Raw genomic sequence first — 15,945 nt, 5'->3', positions numbered from 1 at the left:
TGATTTATAAAAACAAAATTGTAAAGCGAATAGCAAGAACAACTATGGCAATGGCATATTATTTAGGGTAATACATTGTTGTAATTTGTATATACCTACGCCATTTATATTAGAGACTATTAATTATAAACTGTGTGTGGGGGGCTTAATACATAGCAATTGATATGTTAAGTGATATAACAAGCTATTTAAATTAAACAAAAAAATACTTCATTTAATTTCATTTTCCATCGCCTCACACCACAAATCTATTTATCACCACCATAATTCAATTACGTTGCAAAGGTGCCTTTTGATTTTGTTGCAAATTAAACTTTTGAGACTTTTTATAAACATAGAATTCACAGACTTAACTTTGTGTTTGTCTAAATAAATGTAAGTTTATTGCCTAAAATGTGTGTTCGTCTTGAAACGTTGCATTGAAAGCCGTTCTGTGATTGGCCGTTGCCCTGTGACGCAACCGCGTGACGTTGCGTCAACTTCCAACAGCCCGTCCGCCGTTCAGTGACTACAGTAGGCCCGGTGTGTGTTTTTAGACGATGCTAGAAGCATAAACGCACAGCCTTTAATCGGTATTAATTCCTTGCATATCAGAATGATTATAGATAATGTTGACGCTCTGAAATCCTGGCTGGCTAAACTTCTTGAACCCATGTAAGTGATGAGCAGAGTGACATTTGAACTGTTGAAGCTAACTTGCGCCGCTAACATGCTAACACGCAAGCTGGCTTGCAGATCATGTGCCTGCACTGGAAACCGATGGTGATTTCCATGTGTTGTGTTGTTTAAATTGCGTTTTAGTAATGTATTGTGTCTGTTAAGTCATGTACAAACGTCCCAGTTTGATGCCATGTTTCATGAAGCTAAGCTAAGAAGGTTTTGGCTGTGATATCAGTGTGGGATGGGTATTAGAGTATCAGGACACAAGTTATTTTAAATGGTTCGTCTTGGCAGGTTGGCATACTTACTGTTTATTTGAGTACCAAGATACTGTTTTAGTCTAGAATATTAGTATATACTAAAATATTGACGAAAGCAGCATGAGTGTAGTAGGTGGTTAATGCATTAGCACCAAACTTCTCATGAGATGATCTCAGTGCATTCCTTTAGAGCTCTAGGCACAAAGCTTTCACCAGACAACCCCAGAGACCTGCATGTAGAAACTTGACATCAGGGGGACAGATATGTATATTTATTGTAGGTCTGTTAAACTGAATGCATACAGTGTGTAAATGTCATTAACGTGTGCTTATCTGCAGATGTGATGCTGATCCAACCGCACTGGCGAATTACGTTGTTGCTTTAGTGAAGAAGGATAAACCAGAGAAAGAACTGCGAGCGCTGTGTGCGGATCAGTTGGACGTTTTCCTCCAGAAAGGTATCGGCATGAGTTCACTTGTATTGCTTATTGGTCTTTTATATGATTAAAAAGCTGTGTGAAAATGCAGTTATGCACTATATGATTATGATATGTTATGCACATGACTGATATCGTTGATGGTTTTTACTTTTGCAGAGACTACAGGGTTTGTGGATAAACTCTTTGAATGTCTATCCACTAAAAATTATTTGGGAAATCCACCCGCAAAGGAGGAGAATAAAACTCCATTGCAAAAGGTTGACGAGAAGGAAGAGGTAAAAATCAGTTTTTTCTGTAACTATATTCGTTATAAGATTAATATTGTAAGGACATCTGAAAATCGTACTGTAGCACTTCTCTTGCCTACACATAATGTCTAGGCCTGTGTTTTAAAAGCATCGTCTTGTATTTCCAACGATGACATCCATTATTCATCGTTTGCTTGCTTTTGGTGTTTTTCAATCACCATTTTTTAACAAGTTATGTAGTCAAATCGCATCCAGTTAACATTTCCACTGCATATGCATAATACAGTCCATTATCTCCGTTACACTAGCAGTGTGAAACTATTTTCCGTAGGAAGTTTTAAAGATTGCCCTTTGGAATAATGGATACATTTTACCTTTTACAAGTGTTTTTTATTATGTAATGCAGGAGTGAATAATATTTGCTGTAGATGTTAAATAGTCAAATTTATTTTCAGACTGCTCATGTTGAAGATGACAGGGATAGTCGAAGACGAAGAAGCCCATTGAGGAATCGTCCAGATTTCAATGAGTCAAGGTTGGTCCTTGAACGGTAAGTGTGGACTATTCAGGACAAGTTTGTGTACTGCAATCAAATGAATGCATGTTCAGTTTGGCTAAAACCAAATCTTATTAATAAAACATGTATTTCTCGAATAAAAAAGCTTTAAGGACCTTAAATAGAATTGGCTACAAACTGTTATATACTTTTAATAAACAGTTAATGTTTTGAATGTGTTTGGTTAGAGCCAGTACTTTAACTGCTTTGACCTTTGGACTGCTAGCATGAAGCACGCTGCTCATTATTGTGTCTAGCAGACTTGACTGTATTGCTGTAGATTTTAGGCATTGCAAAACAATAATGTCTCTCTTGAATGCTTACTCCCACATCTGTGTTTGCATATTCAACCAGGAAAATTTGTTTTTCGAGTTAAACAGCCTTATCTGTTTGAGCCAGAGACTGTTCCTGAATCAGCTCTTAAACCACAAACTAGACAGCAACTGAGATATTTTATGTAATACGTGATATAAACCTGCACCAAAGTGATCAAATGCATCGCTTCTGGCCTGTCGCTGACCGTGACAATGTTTCTGATCCCTCATTTTTGTTTCTACAGGGCCAGAGATGACCGCCGGAGAGACGACCGTAAGCGTCGAGAACTAGACCGCCACGGAAAGAGCGGAGAGTCTTACCGGGAGCGCCACGAACGGCACGGAGGCAGTTCGCGGGGAAGGAGCTACAGCCGTAGTAGGAGTCGTAGCCGCAGCAGCAGCCGTGGAAAGAGCCAGAACAGAGAGCACAATCAGAGAAGAGGTCACGATCATTACAAACCACTTACAGACCTGTGTCATACTAATGTTTTTGTTTGATACCCAAAAATCTAAATTCTGTCATTTTTACTTACCATCATTCCACCCCTGATGTATATGGCTTCCTTCGGTTTAGCACAAACAATGTATTCGATCACTCGATATCCAAAATATTGCCGCCTCAAACGTAATCCAGGTAACTCAAGCGAATCCTCATCAGTTCACATGTGGCGTCTTTCAACAGAGCACAGATCCAAATTCGAACAGGAGCGGAAAGAGACTGAGCCTTACAACCCGTCTCCTGCCCACCTGGGTAACCTGCACCACCAGCAGATTCATCCACCCCCTCTGCTGCCTCTACCGCTTCCCCAGCACCAGTTCCCCTCCTCAGGGAGCCCCTCCATCCCCAACGCCGTAACCTTGGTAGCGCCGGCTCACCTGCCCGACAGCACCACAGAGAGCTGGTCTACATACTTTACCAACCACACAGACAACAAGACGTTCAACAAGAGCAGCACGCTCAAACATCGCTGCAGAGATTACGACGGTAAGAATGGCCCTTTTGAAGATTACAATATTTTAGAGATCTTTATTTGTCTATTGCATTGTATCAAGTTAGTTTTGGTCGTATAGTAGCTTGTTTGTTATGACTATGACTGTTGTTGCATTAGATGCAAAATATTCAATCTGAAATGGCAAAAAGGTTTTTTGTGGATGTATAATGTTGACGCAGGTGTCCTAACAGAGTGACCACAGGTGTAATTCATCACTGTTATCTACAGACTGATGCTTCGCCAAATGTCTGTTTTTAATAGTATTTAATGTTTGAAAACATTATTTTGTGAAGTTTAACTTAAATGAGACCTGGTTTAGTATTGTTTACTATTGCAATGGCACAAGTTTCTAAATACTATTTTGTTTGCTTCACTTAATGTTAACCCAGAATGAACCAGTGTTTAAACCATCAACATATTACAGACAATGTCAACCCGTTAACCCCAGTTCAAGGGCACCGCATTAAGACAAGGAATTCACCCAAAAATATAATTCATCATTTACTCATCCTAATGTCGTTTCAAACCTGTGACTTTCTGTCTTCTGCAGAACACAGAAGAAGATATTTTTAGGAATGTTGGTAACCGAACCCCATTGACTTCCATTATATGAACACAAAACCAGACATTTCTTTCTGAGAATAACTTTTGTGTTCCTCACAAGAAAGAAAGCCATACCTGTTTGAAATGACATGAAGATGAATAAACGACGAGAGAATGTTTATTTGTGTGATCAGAGATACAACTTTAGGCTTCTCATGGATAAAGACCCACAGTTCAGTAACAGTAAAGTGTCTTTTTAATTCTCTAAGGTCATGTTTTCTAAAGGATCACTAATGACTTTGGCATAGCAGTTTTACAGCCTCCTGTGAGCCGTGCTTATAATTACCACCCAATCTCTCTGGACCTGGGGTATTTTTCACACTGGTGGGAGTTAGAATCAGCCCCAGGGATGATTTGAGGGAATTGATAGTTGGGTTGTGTAATGATCATGTCAAGTAGCTCATCTGTGTTAATGTTAATGGCCCAGTTTGGCTCAATATCTTGGTTAAAGGGGACATATGACACGGCTAAAACAAATATTATCATTTGTTTTAGATGTAGTGATTTAAGGTTAAAAAACGCTGTATTTTCTGCACACTGTGCATGTTTGTCTCCTCTTTGCCCGCCTCTCTGAAACGCGCAAATTGTTTACAAAGCTCATCGCTCTGAAAAGCGAGGTGTGCTATGATTGGCCAGTTAACCAGTGCGTAGTGATTGGTCGAATACTGCAAGCTTGTGACGGAAATGTAATGTAAATCTTACCATATTTGGAACATCATGTTCCAAAGAAAATGTACTGACAGGTACGCCCACCTCATTTGCGTTTATATTTGGGCGGTCTTCATACCACGAACTGAGGTAGATTTGCAGGGGTGTGGTTACGCGAGGCGTTTCAGGCTGGTCTGGGTGAGCGTTCGCATTGAGATAGAATGCATCTTTTATTCCGACACTTTTTTTGCAATTTAACCTGTCTAATACATGCAGAAAAATGTGTATTCGCGCCATATGATAAATCTACCTTATTGTTTTGAACAGAGAAAGGATTTTGCATACGAGGAGATCTCTGTCCTTTTGACCACGGCAATGACCCTCTGATCGTGGATGACGTCACACTTCCAACCATGATCCCATTTCCGCCTCCGCCTGTTCTGCCCAGGATGCCCATGCCGCCCATGACGGAGCCTCCACCGGGCATGCCAAGGCCCATGCCCCCTCACGGGCAGCCGCCGCCTCCAGGCATCTATCCCATGCCACGTAGGTGTCACTTTGATTTCTGACAGCAAATCCAGCATGGCGCATGCTGCTTGTCATTTTTCAGGAATGTTGTTTGTAAGAAAAACTAAATGCTACAATGTTATGTCTGTCCTTGCAATCAGTTCTGGTGCTAATGAGATTTGCATGATTAAATTGCATTTAGCTTAATATGAAATATGGATACATTTTCATTTAATAACCTTACATTTTGGAGTAATGCATTTGTACATACATTTATTACAAATGATGGTAAAATGTTGTAGTTTATTTTTTATCAGTAATGAATTAATTTAGTTTTAAATGCGTCAATTGTTATGTTTATTAATTGATTTTTTTTGGAACACTTGAATATTTCATGAATATCAAGATTTTTTTGGCAATTGCTAGAGTATTGTGCAGGCAGTTCAAAGGTCATGTGTTTGTTTGCCAGGGAAAAAAACATTAATAGACATTGAATGCATGGTAAATTGCTTTGGCCAAAAAACTTGAATTTGAGGGCCATTTGTGCCACTTGGCCACATTAGGAAAATACTTCATATTCACACTGTCAATCTCTCAATGGAGACCGTCAATTCCTACATGCCTCCAATACTTGCATTTGAAACTGGAGCGGGATTGCATGTACTGTACACTGTAGTGTCCAGCATGCTTGAGTTTGCTCTTGTCTTGTTTTAGGGCCTTCTCTCATCCCAGCCACTGGGATTGACACTCAGCCTCACTCCAGAAGCAGCACTTCTTCTCCTTTGGCCCTGCCTGGTGTGGGACCACCTCCACGTCCTCCGCCTCCTCCTCCACCTCCTCCTCTTTCTTCCTCCTCTGCCTCTCTTCATCCTCAGTACAGTCTGTCTGAATGTAAGACTGCCACTGCGCTTTCCTTGTCTTTGCTGTTTCTGCAACTTGCTGTCAATTATTTTTGCGTGTTTTCCTTATAAATTATGTCAAAGCCCTGATGGTCACAATTTGAAGAGTTCCTTCACCTTAAAATTGACATCCATTGACTTTCTTAGCTTTTTCATGCTGCAATTGCCAACTCTTACCATGTGGTGGCGATGTCGTGACATTTTACAATAGCAAAAAAGCACAACTTTTGGAAATCTTAAGTTCTGAAATCAAACATTCTTTATTGTAGTGTTGTTGAATAGGTTTTTGCATACAAATGCATGGCAATATCACTCAAGTTGCCTTTTATATACAGACAACTACGATCCTGAGGGTTATAACCCAGAAGCCCCGGGATTGACTGGGCCGGGCAGAACTCAGTACCGCCACTTTATCCCGCGCATTCAGACGCAGAGACCCAACCTCATCGGCCTCACCTCTGGAGACGGACAGACCTCACGAGGTAACGGCTGTAAGAGAATAAATCCCATTTCTGATGTACGGGTGATGATGTTTAAAACAGTGTTTCTATAAAATGACCGGATTGAACGTAACAGAGGTTTTTTTTGTATTTTTAGCAGCTAATATTGTGATTCAGACGGAGCCGTCAGTCACAAGCGTGTCTAGCAATGAGGTGAGGTACAACTCAGAGCAGGAGAACAGAAAGAGAACTCCGCCGTCTGCTGATGGACCTCAGGCTAAAAAACCCTGGATGGAAAGGTGAGTGACAAGTGTATACAAACAAAGATTTGTGAAGTACGTCTTTAAAAGATAAATATGAAAAACTATATATTTTTAGATCTTGCTTTTAAACAGCCTGCACAATGAGGACGTACTGTTAAATGAATCGTAGCTTTATTTCAGTGGTTCATTTGTTACTTTTTAATGTTGGATTTAATTTATTGTTATGGAAACTCTAGTAATAAAACCATTTGTGCTGGTTTTGTGATATAAAGAAGGGTTTTTGTTTTTTCAGGCAAAATTTTAATAACCAACATAAACCCGCCTTCCCGAAGAAGAACCATTATGTCAACACCAAATTAGAGGTGCGCAGAATCCCGCGAGAGCTAAACAACATCACCAAACTCAACGGGCACTTCAGCAAGTTTGGAACCATAGTCAACATTCAGGTGACAATAGTTTTCCAGCCTTTGTGCTTTTATTTTTTGCAACATTTCATATTGGCTGAAATGTTTATGAAAGGGAAAGTTCACCCAAAGATTCTGAAAAAAGATATTTTCAAGAATGTGTGGGAAACCACTATTGACATCCATAGTAGAATTTGCCCCACTATAGTAGTCCATAAGGACCCAGAATTGTTTGGTTACAAACATTCTCCCAATATCTTTATAGTGTTCAGCAAAGCAATGACGTTTATACAGGTTTGAAACAACTAAAGGGCACCTAAATGAGGAAAGAATTATCCCTTTAATAACCTAACCTTGGAAACACAAGTCAAATATATATGTTAGTGTAAAGACTTCCACAGTCTTGTACCTTTGTCTTGTTCTTTCATTTTCCTCTTATTATTATCCCCAAAGTTGGTTACGTTGTGATTTGTCTAAGCTTGTCTATAAATGCAGCCGGTCACTGGTGCATTCAATACATTTGCCTCTCATAGTAGAGTATTGTTGTTCAACACTTATGATTTCTGTTATGTAATATAAAAGCCTGCGATTGTTCTGTTTCCTCAGGTTGTGTTCGGGGGCGACCCAGAGGCAGCGTTAATCCAATACACGGCAAACGATGAGGCTCGGAGGGCCATATCGAGTACAGAAGCTGTTCTGAATAACCGTTTTATAAGAGTTTACTGGCACAGAGAGTCTAACTCACAGGAGCAGGGACCCAGCCAGATCTCAAACCCTGGCCAGCAGCATCCCGCAGCACACAAGGTCAGATGTCCTACTGATGCTTTATATTTGTTTGCAATTATATCCGGACCAATGCAGCACTGACTGTAGGCTAATGCTAAACACACTTCGTTGCGTCCGCAGGTCATCAATAAGCAGCACACTGCCGGATCTTACGTGCTGAATAACACCTTCCCCAAACAACAGACACCAACGGGAGGTGTGGGAACCAACGCTGAACCAACCAGCCCTAGCCAAGAGCCCTCAGCGGTAACATACACACATATGCAAAGCCGAGGAAGGTTTAGGGTCGATTAAATGTTTTTGCACTCGTAATGTACATGCTCATTATCAGCATTTGTTTTTTATTGTTGTGTTTAACCAGGGTTTGACGCCACCCTCCGGTCAACCGAAGGGTCCGTTCTCACGTACAGTATTGAAAACCACATCTAAATCATACGGAAAGACAGCCAAGGTGCTCGAAGCTCAGGAGGTTCTGAAAAAGAAGCAGGTGTGTATTTCCTTTCTCGACAAGCGTAAACTGATAGCAGCAGTTCAGACTGCTTAGATTGCACAGTCTGGAATGTACTTATGAGTGAGCTTACAACACCTCTGACCTCTGGCCCTCAGGAGGCGTTGAAACTGCAGCAAGACATGAGGAAAAAGAAGCAAGAAATGCTCGAGAAACAGATCGAATGTCAAAAGGTACAACACCACTTGATGCAAAAAAATAAATGGAGGTTGATCTGTTGCCGGCATATAAACCTGAGCTGCCCGTCTGCAGGTACTGATAAACCGTCTGGAGAGGAAGCCGGAGGAGAGGGCGAACATCATGAAGACGCTCAAAGAGCTGACAGACAAGATCTCGCAGCTGAAGAACGAGATCAGCCCGAGCTTGCACGCCAACGTTAACGCCACAAAGTCAAAAATAGACGTAAGACTTGTTCATCATTTCTGATGTTTTCTTGATACTTCAGTACGGGTTTTTTTAACTGAAACGAGGAACTTTGTATGTAGGCCCAGAAAGAGTTGCTGGACGCGGAGTTGGATTTTCATAAGAAGCTGACGTCAGGAGAAGACACCACAGACCTGAAGAGACGGTTGGGTCAGCTGCAGGTGGAGGTGAGAGCATGCTGATATGTCACAATCTGTAATCCATTTCTACAAACACAATCTCATATCCAGTTTTAACAAAAGCGTCCCTGAAACAAAAGTGACAACAGCGAAGCCGCACCCCGTGCCAGGCTTACATTAGCTGGGGTGAAATATGCATGTCATTACTGCCCATTTCCTGCACATTAAAGCGTAAGCACTTACTGGACCCAGAGGACCCGACCGAACCAACACACATCTCTCATTCTCACTCTGATGCTCTCCATAACATTAAAGTTTGATCTACTTCCACGCGAGAAATGAAAGAGAGGAAAGACAATTAATGGGAGAAAAAGGACTTCATTGACTGAAAAGTTGATCAGTGGGGGCTTTTTTAAGCTTAATCTGCAGGCAAGGTAAAGAGAAGACAGATGTTTCTAAGAGCTATGTGGAAGTTCAAAAGCTGATCTCAGAACTGAGCCGCCACGCCCACAGACCAGCCCGTGAATGGATGTGTATCGCACACAAAAATGTAAAGAGCTGCCTAAAATAATTTTGATTCATTTTATTGTTAAAGGAATATTTCACTTAAAACGAAAAATTCTGTCATTTTTGTGCAAACTTAGTGTAGTTAAAATCACTTCTGTCATGAAAAGGAATTTTGTGTGATGTTTATTCATTTCATTACCAAAAATGTCACGAAAGCATCATAGAGACATCTCATTTATTTATTTTAACATGACACACTGTGCAATATTTCTTACGATTAGTGAAGCACCTACATTTTGACTGCCTTTTCCGGAATATCCGAAAGAAAATAATACGCTAAAATATCTGGCGCCCCCGCTCTCCCTTCAGTGCTCACTCTCACTCTGGCTGTTATAAATGCACGACGATGTAGTGCGCTAAAACTAATAAATATACGAAGAAAATCTCAAAAGCACCGGACAGAAAATGACACGCAAGCTCTGTGTAAAGCCGAACTTTAAACGCAACAGACTCGTCACATGCAAATGATCGGCGGATCGATCTGTCAGTAAGTGAAGATGTAGCGATGATATCACAGAAGCTCATTTTAAGCCTGTTTACATGAACAGAGTCCCCTCTGTGTTTTGCGTGTTTGTTTTTATTAAGGTGATATTTCAGAAAAAAATTGTAAAGTAATATTTGGTATCTGTTTTAGGCCAGGTGCATCCTGAATTTTCGGTGTCTGTTTCGGCCCAGAATTTTCATTTTATGTGCATCACTACTTACGATCTACTAATACCATCCCGATTTGAACAAACAACTATGAGCTGATAACCGATATTTCTCGCCAATTCACGAAAGCAGCTTAAAAGAAGAAAGATGTAAAAGGTTTCAAACATCAAACTGGTGATGTTTCTTAACATTTTCTATATACAGAGCACAAATTCATTGCATTTCCCACTGAATTTTAAATCTGCCAGGCAATTCAACTGGGACTCATACCCGCTGGGCGTGGCAAGCCACCGACATCCCTAACCCGAGGCAGAGGGAGGGGCCGAGGGCGGAGCCTCAGGGGTCGTGGAGGCGGCAATCATATGGTGGTGGATCACCGGCCTCGAGCTCTCAACATCATTGGCTTTACACAAGAAGAGAAAGAAGAACTTTTGCCACATTTTGTTGTAAGACTTTTCGTTTGGTTTAGTTGAATATTATTAAAGTTTTTCTTTGCGCGTGATGAATCTATGTGATCCATTTCTTTTGTTTGATAGAAATTTGGTGAGATCGAGGAGCTCCGTGAGCATGATGCTACCAGTGTGGTGATGACCTTCAAAACCCGGAGTGAAGCTGAAAACGTACCGTGCCTTAAGTTTTCGTTTTGGTTTTCGTTTTGATCTCTGAAAGCAAACCGAGAAAGGTAACAGACGGATCTCTTTTTTTCAGGCTGCCAATCAAGGGGCGAAGTTCAAAGGTCGTGTTCTGCAGATCTCCTGGTACAAACCTAAAACTCCTTCCGTGTCAACTGAACCAGACGAGGAGGGGTTAAAGGATGATGTCAACACCGCAGGATTACATGTAATGATTTACACAATTATACACTGTAAAAACAATCCTGTAAACAAACTGAAATTTTCAGGTAGCTGGGGTGCCATAAATAATCCTTAAAATACGTTTCTTCCCTTTAAAATTACATGATTTTAAAAATGTTCTTGGTATATTTGCAGTTTTTTTCTGTAATTTTAGTTTTTTGACCTTATTTTCACAAATACAACAAAAATGTTGTTAGAAGAACTGTAAAATGACAGAAAAAGCTGCCAGAATATTTGTTTTTAAAAATCTGTAAAATGTTAAACGTGGAGAAATTGTGAGTTTATTTTTTACATAGTCTTTTCGTTTCATACTGATCTTTGTAAAATTTTTAGGACATAGTCAGCCCGTTCTTGCTTCCAGAGGAAGAAGAGGAAGACGATGACGAAGACGACGATTACGAGAGCCGCTCATGGAGACGATGAGGAAACGGCATCACACTTTTCTTCGGAGAAGGACTGTCATTTTTAGTTGCTGTTTTTGTAGGCTGATTAAAGTATGTGTGATGGAAAGACAAGAGGTCTTTCATTTTTTTCAAGACGGTTTTCAGTATTTCAAGAAACGGTCTGAGCAACAGTGTTCTCCGTAAAGGAGATGATGTGAAAATATGAGACGTCCGTAGGGATTGCAGTGTCACTCTGAAATCTCTGCATTTTTGCTGAGATTGAATGCGAAATGTTTCAGCGAGGAAACATTTTGTTTCACTGTGCACGACCAGATATCAGTAACTCACAACATTTGTGACTACTGTGTATTTTTTTTAGCTGAATACGTTCTAGCCCATGTAACGTCCAGTATATAATTTGATGTGTAAGTTCATCTGCACTTTGTGCCATTTTGGCTTCAACCCTGTTGGATGCACTCGCTTGACATCTTTCCCATTAAAGGCATCTCTTTCCTTTGTGAAGAAATGAAATGCCGTCTCTGTCTCTTTCGAAACATTTCTATCTAGCATTTTAAGTTTTCCCCAGATTAGTTATTTTTATTTTATTAAAATGATTGTGCCACTTCGTGTAAATATGGACTTTGTAGAAAATGTATGCGGCACACACTTCGTTGTGTTCAACGTATCCGACTGTTCATATTTATTTCGCACATCTAGATGATGTTTCGAAACCAAAAATGACATAAATTTTGTTAATTACAGTTAATATGAACAGAGGTGTTTTGAATGTATTCTGAATTAGTTTGCGCTTCATTTACACCTTATTGTTGGTGACTGACTTTCTATTAGATTTGTGAGTTTCTATTTTTTTTGTGCGTGTATATTTTGTAAATGGTTGGCGTAGTAATGACTGTTCTGTTTATTTTAGGTGTAGGAAAGAATGAAGCTATTGTCGCATTAGTCATGATACAAACGCTTATTTAAGTGACCTAAACCTTTTTTTTGTTAACTAGCAAACTAACATCATTACACTATGCTTTAAAGATTTTGTTTCAGTTCTTATTTTGAAACCCTGTTTTGCCATATTTGGCACTCCAGACCTGATCCTTCAGAAACGGGTGTAAATGTATCCGTTTCTGTAATCTTACATATTGTCCTAAAGCATGCAGGAATCTGTATGAGTGTGTTTAATTATAGCAAGAAATATGTATGTATGCATATATATTTTTTTAATTATCATATTTACATACTTTGCTATTTGCAGTTAAGATATAAGTTTATAATTCCTTTAAAGAAGGACCGGTGTACATTTGTTTATGTGATGTTTAATAGCATGTCCCTATGACTGTAGAATCCAAACATTCAGTGATGTCTCTGTACGCCCCACACTTTCTCTCTCAATAACCCTGTTGCTCATAAATGCTCTGACAGGTCGTCTTGTTGGTTTTTTACATGAAAGAGTCGAGTCACTTTCGATGTGAACTTCAAGAATGGATTTTGATCATTTGTACAACTCTTTTACTACACCACATTAGTATAATGGCATACACCTAGCATAAATACTGTAGATTTTGACTATTACTGTTTCTAAATTTCAAAATCGATGGATGTATTTTTCCGTTCTCTGTTTGTAAAATGGATTTCTAACAGTCGCATGTTTGCTAATCAATAAAGATAATGGAATGGGGGTTAGATAGATGAATATTGAAAGGAAAAAACAAGTTCAATTGGCCTAAAAGAAAAAAAAGACAAGAGTCTCATCAGAGAGCAAAAGAGAGAAAAAAAATCCATGCTCCATTCCAAGAATCATTCACCTCTGAAACAGTTGTTGTGTTTTTCTTTGTGTGTGTTGTATGAATGGACTTTTGATGTCTAAGAATGCAGTAAGGTAGAAAAACATATAAGTCGAATACATATGTGATGCTAAAATTGAAAACTGCTCATTTGACCATTTAAAAGTATTTGTATCGAATGCACTACATAGGGTCATTACACATACAAAACATGACAACTTGTCCTTACCAGACGATATTGAAATTACTCCTAAGAAATACTATTTTAATTTTAAAGTGTTTCCAACATGCATATTTACATTCACAAAGTGGTTATAGTGCAGCAGTCAGCCAGCATGGTATCACTCGTGCCAATCTAATGCACAAGACCATACTCTGACCAGAGTACTGCAGTGGTCTAAACACCAGTTTCAGTGGGGCAATCCCCAACAGTGGTCCTTTGAGCCGAATATATTGACTACTGCAGTGATGTCATCAGACGAGCGACCAACCTCCCTCCCTCATGGCGAGAAATCAGACCCTCATAACATCGGCCCACACCCAAGCATCTGGAGGGGTATCTCCTTGACGATGGCCATCACCGACCGGCCCCTTCCACCCAGCCTATATCAGAGGTAGCCGGTAAAGCAGAGAGGATCCGCAGTGGGCACAACTAGTCAATCACGACCATCCTCCATCAAGGATGAGCCTCTCGTCAGTTGAGATAGTAGCCATCCTTACAGCCCCCGAGGTGAAATGCTCGAAGTTTTCAGAGTTTCACGCTCTTTATCCACCTCTTAGTGAACATGTTTGTTGTCTTTGGAAGGACCCAGAGGTATGGAGCTAAACTGCTGTTCATATGTCGATTGTTTACTTATTAAGCTGCTTAAGTATCAACGGGATGGCTTTATAAAGTTCCTCCAGCTACAAGGGAAGCTCAGCTCCTCCAACATTAACCCATACAACCTACAAGACTTCGCAGGGTGGCTCCAAGTCAAAGCTCAGCAACAGCGACTGTCTAGTACTGGTAGTATAACTCTATCAGTATGCCAAAGCCACCAGCAGTTGAAAGGAGAGGAGTCAGGTTAAATCAAACAGCCAAAGTACAGCCTTTTATCATCGGGTAGCACCCACCGAGGTAAAAGCATTATCCAGTCCGAAAGTGTTCCAGAGGAAGACCCCCCTCAAAGTCCATTGTTTTTTCTGTGGCAGCAAAGAGCACTACATCAATTGTTGCAGTAGTATTACAGAGCAGTTAGCTACTGATGACTGCAAGGAGATTTCAGAGGGAAAGCGCTGTTGGAAATGTGCTCCAAGAATTTGGAGGTACGTCAATACGCAGGATAATCCAGCTGACGACACAACGAGAGACACAACCCTCCAAAGTTTGACGAGCCTAGTCGATGGAGTCAAGCGCCACCATTCTTCAAGGCCTCCAGACGTCATCAGCACAAATATGTGTCATGTCAGCGATGGCGAGCTCAGCCAAAAGTCCCTCAGATGGCATATTTGCCACCAGAATGCCTTCGACTGCTCTGTCCACCTTTTCACTCAATGGGACTGCTTCAGCCCTAACCAGGTGAAAATTGGAAGACGAAACGAAAAACGCTAGGGTTTGATCTTTACATGTCTCACAACTAGGGCAGTACACATCAAACTCCTTAGTTCAATGGATGTGAATGCCTTCCTTCTTTCACTCTACTGGTTCATTGCCAGAAGAGGTCAGCCACACAAGATACATTCAGACTGTGGCACCAACTTCCGTGGGGCAGAAAGAGAGATACGGGAAGCTTTCAGGAACATGGAGTCAGAACTCCAAACTTGTCTTGCGAATACCAAATTGACTTTAAATTGAAGTCGCCCAATGCTCCACATTTTGTTGGACAATGGGAACGTGAAGTTTGTTCTATAAAGAATGCACACCGGGTAGCGGTCGGTAACCAGACAGTTACAGAGGACGTTTTGTCCACAGTCTTATGGGAAGTAGAGGGCATTCTCAATTCGAAGCCACTAGGATATGACTCAACAGACGTAGCAGACATTTTTCTGATCACCCCAATCCTTCTCCTTATAGGGTGGCGGGACGTGCCGCTCCCTCAAGTAGCCTATGCACCAGGAGAGATAGGACGACGGAAGTGGCATCACTGTCAAAACGTATACACTGGAGTGTACATATTTTTTTTAAATGTATCCAGACACGACAAAGGTGGCAAAAGACTTCAAACAACCTAAAAGTGGACTCTGTTTTACTGATGGTGGATCAACGACTGCCTAGCCCCTAAGGTCAAATTTGCCAGTTCAGGTATTGCCAAGAACTGTTGGAGGTGAAAGGATTGTTTAAGTTATAATGGAGGGTAAAACCTACCTCAGACCAGTTACCCACCTGATACTGTTTGCCTGCCCTAGACGGTAATATCTAAGACATTTAGAGAATTCATTTGATTACCCATTTGCTGCAAAAATGTGGGGACGGCTGTTCTTCCCTGAAAGCGTATTGTTTGTTAGCTGTGTGACGCTGTATGTTACTATGTACGTAAATCATGCAGTGAGGTGCTTCCAACGCATGCACATTTATCGCAACTCTTTGACCAGAGTACTGCAGCGATCAATAATATAAACACCAGTTTTAGTGGGGCAACCCCAACAAT

The 15,945-nt window shown here is 40.6% G+C and overlaps 1 protein-coding gene across 2 annotated transcripts; it reads left to right on the top strand.

Moving 5' to 3' along the window:
• Positions 1-435: 435 nt before the first annotated feature.
• rbm27 (RNA binding motif protein 27) lies at positions 436-13,344 on the top strand. Of its 2 annotated transcripts, XM_079486956.1 has the most exons (21): positions 436-654; positions 1,260-1,378; positions 1,517-1,635; positions 2,064-2,158; positions 2,724-2,920; positions 3,161-3,463; positions 5,049-5,267; positions 5,943-6,119; positions 6,463-6,609; positions 6,725-6,866; positions 7,123-7,276; positions 7,841-8,038; positions 8,141-8,266; positions 8,382-8,507; positions 8,627-8,701; positions 8,781-8,930; positions 9,014-9,118; positions 10,537-10,734; positions 10,825-10,908; positions 10,997-11,128; positions 11,476-13,344. In XM_079486956.1, the coding sequence occupies exons 1-21, from the start codon at positions 596-598 to the stop codon at positions 11,563-11,565; spliced, it is 3,015 nt and encodes a 1,004-aa protein (XP_079343082.1). In that variant the 5' UTR covers positions 436-595; the 3' UTR covers positions 11,566-13,344. The 2 variants fall into 2 exon arrangements, with proteins under 2 accessions (XP_079343082.1, XP_079343083.1); XM_079486957.1 differs by lacking the exon at positions 5,943-6,119.
• Positions 13,345-15,945: the final 2,601 nt, after the last annotated feature.

Source organism: Barbatula barbatula, assembly GCF_947034865.1.
Source record: "Barbatula barbatula genome assembly, chromosome: 22".
Classification (NCBI taxonomy): Eukaryota; Metazoa; Chordata; class Actinopteri; order Cypriniformes; family Nemacheilidae; genus Barbatula; species Barbatula barbatula.
This window is presented reverse-complemented; position numbering and strand designations above follow the sequence as displayed.